General features: G+C 37.6%; 2 protein-coding genes across 6 annotated transcripts; one reads left to right on the forward strand and one right to left on the reverse strand.

Annotated features, from left to right (window-relative positions):
• The first annotated feature begins 250 nt into the window (after nucleotides 1-250).
• On the forward strand, nucleotides 251-4,009 carry LOC136411351 (uncharacterized). Of its 5 annotated transcripts, XM_066393880.1 has the most exons (4): nucleotides 251-347; nucleotides 1,146-1,313; nucleotides 3,376-3,722; nucleotides 3,781-4,009. In XM_066393880.1, the coding sequence occupies exons 2-4, from the start codon at nucleotides 1,162-1,164 to the stop codon at nucleotides 3,936-3,938; spliced, it is 657 nt and encodes a 218-aa protein (XP_066249977.1). In that variant the 5' UTR covers nucleotides 251-347; nucleotides 1,146-1,161; the 3' UTR covers nucleotides 3,939-4,009. The 5 variants fall into 5 exon arrangements, with proteins under 5 accessions (XP_066249977.1, XP_066249980.1, XP_066249978.1 ...); XM_066393883.1 differs by lacking the exons at nucleotides 251-347; nucleotides 1,146-1,313 and adding an exon at nucleotides 1,350-1,518; XM_066393881.1 differs by lacking the exons at nucleotides 251-347; nucleotides 1,146-1,313 and adding an exon at nucleotides 1,747-1,891.
• Nucleotides 4,010-4,320: 311 nt separating this feature from the next.
• Cpsf5 (cleavage and polyadenylation specificity factor subunit 5) lies at nucleotides 4,321-8,351 on the reverse strand. Its single transcript, XM_066393878.1, has 6 exons — nucleotides 8,016-8,351; nucleotides 7,692-7,956; nucleotides 6,145-6,310; nucleotides 4,771-4,885; nucleotides 4,652-4,718; nucleotides 4,321-4,601 (listed from the first exon to the last, which is right to left on the reverse strand). The coding sequence occupies exons 1-5, from the start codon at nucleotides 8,186-8,188 to the stop codon at nucleotides 4,697-4,699; spliced, it is 741 nt and encodes a 246-aa protein (XP_066249975.1). The 5' UTR covers nucleotides 8,189-8,351; the 3' UTR covers nucleotides 4,321-4,601; nucleotides 4,652-4,696.

The raw sequence follows: 8,351 nt of genomic DNA on the forward strand, positions 1-8,351 counted from the left end.
AAGATCATAAACGCGGTTCTCCTTGCCGCTAAACATTTCTTGCGCAATACTGACCAAACGAGAATGGACCTCTCTCCTACAGCGGCTATTTGAATTAAAGATCCTTTTATAGTATTCAATAATTATTGTTCTGGTACAGATGTGGTCCATCAGTTTCATGCTTTCAAATTGAAAGCGTCAGGGCACGCGCTTAATAAGCGAAAAGGTAAAATGTAGTTGTCGTGTTGTGTTTTTGCGTGCGTTTCAGAATCAAGTTTTTTTCAGTTTCTTTAGTTTTCATGGTCCCTCTGCAAGAGCTTCTTACCTAGGACGTCATTAATTGATCTTCAGAGGTTACGGATAAAATGGTATGTTTATTATTGGAAGATCGTGTAACGAAGGCAAGGTTGCCATCTTCGATACGAATAATCTTCTTGAGGGGATACTTTCCGCAAGTGGTCTCAATAAGTCTTTTATAATAAACCATTGCTTATACTTACACTTAACGCCAAACGTCAGCACATAAGCAGGTGAATTAAAACAAAGTTTGTTGATTTTCTAAGCGTTTCTTTGTCTTTAGGTTAATTCCTATTTCATTCATTTTTAAAAAATTGAGTGATCGATATCATTTTTGAGTCTGTGACAATATATTTTTTATGCGTTTTTATCGTTTTAAAGTATAACATTGGAAAATTACAACGCCGCGCTTGGCTTTTGTTTTTAATTTTCAGTAATGAACGTCATACTTTGATAGAAATGAGCGTCGGTTTAGGAGTGGGCGAAGTTGCCGGATCCCGGAAAAAACAAAAGTTATTGGGGGGAATTTTTTCAATGTCTCAAGAATTTCTTCTGGGAATTAACGACATTGCGTATGACGTTTAAGACATAATGAAATCCTAACTTCTAATGTCAAATCATTGTGTTCGGCTGCAAACCATCATCATCATCATACAATATACTCAATCTTGCAATAATGTAAATTCAACCGTTTAACCTTTGCCCAATCAATTGTTAAGCAATAAGCATGCTAATTACGAGGAAGCGCTCGCTTTTTGCCAAACTTGCTTGAAAATCAAAATTTCACTCAGTGCTGTTACAATCTGTTCGGCATTGCACAGTGCGTCTCACAAGCTTTCTCGCTGAGGATATTTTTGATAAATTTTCAGCCTGACATAATGAGAAATGAGCGGGAATAAGCAAAAGATTAAACACGGCACACACCAACGCGGGGTGAAACTGTTCTTCTTCGGAAGGCCGCAAGGGCAGAAGCACAAGCACAAGAAGAACAAGTACTACGTAAGCCATCATGACGGGGATTCTTCGCACGATGAAGGGTAAGTGTTGCATTGCCGTTGACCCGGTCGGAAAGTGCATTGTCGGCACATTGTTTAACAATTGAAAGATGAGCGTTTTAAGGTCATTTTCATCGAAACTAATCATCTCGCTCATTCGTCGTTTTATTTAAAGACATAAAGACGCGATTATGGGTGCCGTTAGCTTGGTGGTGGATTCCAAAGTGTGTCACTTCAGAGTGCCCACGTAAGTTCATTATGATCAACAAATTATATTTAACACGCTTTATTAACCAACATTTTCTTGTTCATTTAACGCCAGAACCGCTGATCCATAATATTGAAAATGGGGCCCTTGACACCCATTTGCGGGCGTTTTTTTTTCCGGAGAAGTATGTGAGAAAAATATGCGAAATTGGCCAGTCTTCGGCCTTTTTTTACGATTTGGACATACACATACACACATAGCCATTGTAGTGGCCGTTTGGCAAGAGACCGTGGCGAATTTCGGGCCGTGCAGCGCCAGCGAACAACATGCACCACAGCAAAAGATTAGTCGCCATTTGTTGTTCTTTAAACGATAATAATATGATATTTTCAAGTGTGCAGTACTATGAGAGGTGCGTAAGAAAGGCCTACAGGAGATTTTTGAAAAAAAAACTTTCTTTGGGTCGCACTCAGTATTTTTCCTCTCACATTTTGCAAGTTTTCCATATGTGTTTCCATTCGCTTGAAAAATGTTTTGATCTCTCGTCGGATCGTTGGAACACTGCAAATTTTACAGTTTCTTAAGTCTTAAGAAATTTACTTGTCTCAGCCTTACCGACAACATTTGGTACGTCTATATTATTATTATTACTACGACTAACAATCGACTATCAACATACTCGAATTACATTCTTGTTGCTGCGTAGTGTAATAATGTTAATATTTGTGTATCAAATGCACCATGTGTTGGGTAGTGCTGTGGCTCGAATACGTGACCCTCCTGGTCATCTCGGAATTCCAAAGCTACCTGTAAGTATCTAGATAGTCCGCAATCCAACGACCCAACGGTATCGAAATAACCTCATCTGGTTACCTGGGGCGAAGAAGTGTGGTACCGCCGCTCGGCCAATGGAAATCGGTACTGCAACCGAAGACTAAAAATAGCTGCTGCCATGTGCTTGCATGGGATGGACCCATCGTGACATTTTAGTTTCTCTCTGCGAAACCTACGTCCGATGATTTTTACGGTGCCTTTGTTTTCTACTTGTTCGAACGGTTTTGGGGCGCTTGTGGTCGGAAATAAGTGTTAGTTTTGGTGGTTCTTTGAGGGTAAACTGAGTAAAAATGGACGGGTACGACTTTGATTACATAGACAGGTACGAATTTCTATCTATAAAAGAATTATAAAGACTTATGACGTTTTTTATTGATATTTTTTAAATCGATTGCTGTATGTAGCTTCTGCCTCGAAGATTTTTCCGAACATCCGGCAACATCATCTTTGTTCTTTGCTTTTGGCATAATACCGGAAGCCATGGCAACCATCATTTATAATGGCACAAGTGAACGCTGCCACGTTTTTCTCAAAATCCCTGCAGTTAGGGGTTAGGCCTAAAAAGTTGTATGGTCTATGCCTATGTTTGCTCATGTTATTGAGACGCCTTATTCACAATACCTTTTTCACTTATACGGAGCGTCCTAAATCAAAGGTAGGTGCATTTATCGATCTCCGAGAGAGTGAAAATTCCAATCGGTTAAATGAAAAAAGTCTCTATGTTCGAAATATTACTTTTTTCTCGCTTGCGACAGTCATAACTTCCCAACGGTTTGAGTAATGACGAAACGATTTTAAAAAAAGAAGAACAAATCATACTTTAAAACCTGTCAAATTTTCACGTATTTTTGACAGATGTCGTATTTGTAGACCATTCTTTTATGTCTAATTAGCGATACATAATGCCTGACTACTCCCTGTATGAAAAAAATTGTATCGGTATTGCCGTTTTGAATGTAAAATGCCACCTTAGGAGGACAATAAATATATTGATAATTGTAACATCTGTAAGGCCATATATTATATTGGCTAAATGTTGCCTTTTGTCTTCCTTGTTCTCAGGTCTATAATGTCTGGCGACAGTCCGATGCACAATAATAGGACAGCAGATGCATTCGACTTTTCCTCTCCCAATCAGCAGATTCGTCCTCAACTTTTGGATGCTAAACCGTTATCCAATGCAGAGCCGGTGGCGACCACCAGCAAAGATGCTGCGGTTCAAAGTGGTAGGCCAGATGAAAAAGGGGCCAAGGGCGAAATTCAGGCCTCCGTCCTCGTTGAACCCGGAGGTAAGGACGAAAACGTGGATTTTGGGTCATCCACATGGTTAAATAACTGCGACAACGCCGTTGAGGGGGATAACGACGAGGAAAGGAGGAACAATAAGGATAACGACGGGGATTGCCATGGTTTGTAAACAATGTTAATATGGAGGCCAGGAGCGCCATGTTAATTATTTGAATTTAGGGAAGGACAAAAAGGACAAATTCCGGAAGAACGGTAACATCGACCGGCTGGATGGGGTGTGGGTGCCCAAGGAAGAAAAGAAACAGGAAGAACAGGACAATTGCATAGTGAAGTGTCTGTACGTCACGATGACGTGCTGTGAGTGTTCCATTATGTGACCTAACAAGTATTTTAATTTCGCCCTGTATATTTTAGTTTTATGCGTATTATATCATCTTTACAAACAAAAGAAATCCCGTTTCTATAGGTTTATTTCTTAAAACCCCAGTCCCCAATATCGTATCGTCACTCGTCAGATAAGGGAATCTATTGCGGTGTTTTTATTTTCGAAGAGCCCTATAAAAATCTGACTGGGAATGATCTGCCTTCCTAATAAATCATTAAATCGAATAAAAAGTATTATTAAAAGTGATTCAGGACACTTCTACATAGAATGATTCCATGTTCAGACGTCTTCTTCACCACTCATTTTACCTATTTTCTCTCTCCATTAGAAACTCTTCTAGATACTTTCTAGCACAATAAAATTTACTGCTCACATTACAATTAACCCAGTTTATTTACAATACAAAAAAGAAACTATTCATAAATTAGGGATGCAGATTCCTCAAATCAAAATGACAAGTTTTCACTTAAAATAGCGCACTTAAGCTTAAAAGGAAATGTATGGTTTTGTAACAATTAACACTGTCACTTATGGGAAAAATATCTGTTATGAGCTTCTTTGATAAACACTAAAATGACACAGTAATAAAACTAGTGTTGAAGGTGGTCGGTATCCCTTTTTCGGTCGCGTGATGAAAGACCTTATAAAGTTGACCCTAGAAATCAAAAGAATTTATTTCAAATATTTTGTGAAAAAAAAAATTACCACTTTTACTCAGCTTTAGTTACTCGTAGTTTACTCTTCAGAAGATCACATATAGATAAACTCGAACCTGCAACAAAGCTTAAGTAGTACATTTTGAATCAAAAACTGCTTAATCTTACCGGCACAAGGCCTGCGGTAGGGAGGAGATTATTGGCCCGTAGCCTTGGGAATTGTCATAGAGTTCGAATAGGGGGGCGGCCACCAGCTTGTAATTTTTCGGCACAGCGAAAAGCGCTAGAAATGCGGAAAATTTAGAGTTGAAAATCACCACTTGCCGTTAGAAAATTATGCACAAAAACCAAAAGATGAATTGGTCATGGTTACAAATCAAATTATATGTTGTAGATACAGAATTTGAAAAAAAAATTACATAAGTGGTACAAAGGGGGCGCAACAGTATTTCGTTTACAAATGGAATTAAAAAATACATATACATATAAAATGTATATCGATATATATATATTTGTATACGAACAACCTTAACCGGAAGTCAAATGAATTTATCTGCTCGAAAAGGCCTTCACTTCCAGGGTGGAAACGACAAAATTTCCGATTTTGTAACTGTCATCGCTTATGTTATAGTGGATAGAGATACGACACTTAAATAAGACACCCTGTATATTAATTACCTACAGTGTCTTTTCCTCCCTGGTAATTTGGCATTTATGTTAGTGATGAAATATTAAAAAAATTACCAGAAACCGAATAACATTTTATATCAATAAACTTACTGGTAAAACATTGGGAAGAGCTTTTACAAATCGTCTTAAAAGTCAAATTTTTAACGACTTTTGTGACGCCAACAACGTTTCAATTATTGCAAACCAAAAACACCTTATTTTAAGACACATTTTTACTAAATATGTACAAACGACTGTAAGGAAAACTATGGACTATTAAAGTACACAATTTGCAGTGTAAAAACTACTACAAAATCCCTTAAAAAAAGAAAACGATTTTTGAGAGGCATAAATATAAATATTCACGGAATTTTGCTTTTTTTGGGCGGAGATAATGCCTCTTAAAAATCAATAATACTGTATTGCGGTAATTAATTAGGGCCAAAATAGCTTGCCAGTATGGAAAAACATAGAATGATACCCTTAAGCAAATTTTTTTACATTTTGTATTTAATACAAACAAACTTAAGTGGGACAAGTATCATCCTATACGGATAATAATAATTATTATAATAATCCGGATTTCGTTAACTACTGGTTACAAAATGATGGTGATTTTGACTTATCTACTCAGCTGGCAGGTGCGACAAAATGGCCGCTTGTTTGACATATAGTGCGACGACTATTTTTTACATAAAACTTGAGTATAGTAGCAAAGTCAAATCCACCCTTTATATTGACAACCCCGCCCATTTGACATTTTGTGCTACTAACAGGGTTATCAATACACTGAAAAAACAAAATCAAATACAGTCTTCTTGTTCCAATCGGGACGTATAAAAGAGAACTACAATTATGTCAAAAATACGATACCCTTTTCGTGGAGTTGGACCAAAAAGAGGCGCTTATGTTCCTTGGGTTTGGTGATGTGCGGCGGTATGTACGGGTACTGCGGCGGCTCGAAATTGGGGCGCCACCAGTTACCTATGATGTCTTCGATGTGCCACTCTTGTTTGACGCCGTCGAGACGGCCAAGGGTCTGTAAAATGGCACAGAAAATTGGGGCGGGACTGTCAGTTTAACGTGTGGCGTTTTTTTGGTCCTCTCTGCCTGGGAATTTTTACTCATGCTACGAAAATTTTGACAGCAGACAGAACCTACTTAAACATGATGGCTGGTCAGTAGGTATATGTATGCTAAACATCTTGTACCTTTTAAGTTTGAAATTTGTAGCGTTTACGCAAGAATAAGCGCAATGAATCTGAAGTAATAAAATTATCTGTTTTATTTTGTGACTATTTATTCTCAATTCTATCTCATATTTGTCTATACTAATCAATTGTAATCAATGGAATGGTTGTAAAGAAAATTTGCTTGCATTTTGATTACTTCTAATTTATTGTACCTATTCCGGCGCAAATGCAAAAAAATCCAAACTTAAATTATTTCTCGCAGAAAATAAATTGTCAATTCAATAAATCCCTGCATACTGTATAGTGACACAGGGAATAAGGTTACAAGTAATATAGTTGAATTCAATATAATTAAAGAAGTTCATGTTTCGCTGAAGTTTCAAGGATTCAAGTTTTAGTATAAGGGAAACTAACGACAAACTTTTTGGGTTTAGTCAATTCAACGAGACTTTCAATCGGGTTACAATTCAATAACGAATCGAACTCAAAATGGCGGCGCAGGAGGCATTTTGCCAAAAAATTAAAATGGCATCACATTTTTAAAAAATTGTATCAATTTTAACACTTTTGAAACAATAATTTTGCTTGTACTCTATTCCCTATGTTTGTGAATAAATCCTTGTTTTTGATGGAGGATTCTCTCATATTCGCTTTCTCCTATAAACTTACATACATGATTTAAAAAAAAACCTCTTAATTAGATAAAGGCAATAAATTAATAAACAAGTAAGTAAATCCCCTTCTATCTCCCCTACAATATGGCACAATCACCTTAGAGTAAAGTCACAAATTGGAAACTTTTATCCCTAAATTTTCTCATAGATCTGCCAGCTTTTGTCTAACACAAAAAACTAAACATTTTTATTAATTAAAATCAAACACAGTGAGAACAGGTAACAAGAACTTTCTCGACTGGTGTTTTAATCATACATCGAAGTAACTAAATCACCCCATTTTAATACATGATAACAACCCAAGGTGTTACTCTAAGTGAATTTTTGGGGCTTAATGATGGTCGAAATATCCCGCAATTTATGCACCTTTACAATAACTCCTTTCAACTGGAATAATTTGGATTTAACAAGTAAGAAAATGACATAAGTTTACATATTAAATTTCCCCTATTAATTAAAAATCACAAACAATAACAATACTCTTAAGTGTATGTGTAACCTAAAGTAACATCACCACATATTAATTCCCCAAATATGAATCCTTTTCACTTACCTCGGTTAACAACCTCTTCAGCCCTTCCACCTCATCCTCTCCAGGGTTTAACTCGCCCCCTGGGAGCTTAAAGAAGGTGGTTCCAAGCTGCAACAGCAGCACATGAGGCAGTCCATGCTCGTGTACTAACAGCACTCCTTCCACACTCCGCCTCATTCCAATCTTCTCAAACTCATCTCTCATTCTTTGAAATCTCGCGGGTACTGAGGGATCCCGCTCGAAAAGCGGTTCTTTGGTGCCAAAAATATAGTTGGTTAGGGGGTAACTGAGGTTAATCAATAATGTAAAAAAATGATCGGGGTTTAAATGATACTTGATATTTACAGTTTGATTATTCGGTTGACTGCTGTAATTGGAGTGAATTTATTTTCTGCGACGGTGCTGGTAGGGGTGGAATTTTGTGAGTTCCTCCTGGGCCAACCGCTGCCACCCGGTCCGGCCATGTTATTCTGTTGTTGTAAGTGTTGGGCTTTTACCTGGGACGAATTCATGGCCATTATGCGCTGGCATTCGATGTGGAAATTCGCGGGAAGCCCTTAGGCACCTTTATGGGGGCTTTTTATGTTGCTTTATTAGAACCTGAACAAGTACAGGGACAACCGGGAATGAAGAAGGAGCCACGCCAACGCTCAGTAAATCAATAAACAGACTGCGACGTTG

The sequence above is a fragment of the Euwallacea similis genome, chromosome 10 (genome assembly GCF_039881205.1).
Source record: "Euwallacea similis isolate ESF13 chromosome 10, ESF131.1, whole genome shotgun sequence".
NCBI lineage: Eukaryota > Metazoa > Arthropoda > Insecta > Coleoptera > Curculionidae > Euwallacea > Euwallacea similis.

Coding starts and splice junctions, on each gene's coding strand:
- LOC136411351 (XM_066393880.1), top strand. CDS start 1,162: ATGAGCGGGAATAAGCAAAAGATTAAACACGGCACACACCAACGCGGG. Junction 1,314..3,375: donor GATTCTTCGCACGATGAAGG/GTAAGTGTTGCA, acceptor CCTTGTTCTCAG/GTCTATAATGTCTGGCGACA. Junction 3,723..3,780: donor TAACGACGGGGATTGCCATG/GTTTGTAAACAA, acceptor ATTTGAATTTAG/GGAAGGACAAAAAGGACAAA.
- Cpsf5 (XM_066393878.1), bottom strand. CDS start 8,188: ATGGCCATGAATTCGTCCCAGGTAAAAGCCCAACACTTACAACAACAG. Junction 6,311..7,691: donor TGAAGAGGTTGTTAACCGAG/GTAAGTGAAAAG, acceptor GCCATTTTACAG/ACCCTTGGCCGTCTCGACGG. Junction 4,886..6,144: donor GGTCCAACTCCACGAAAAGG/GTATCGTATTTT, acceptor CCGCATTTCTAG/CGCTTTTCGCTGTGCCGAAA.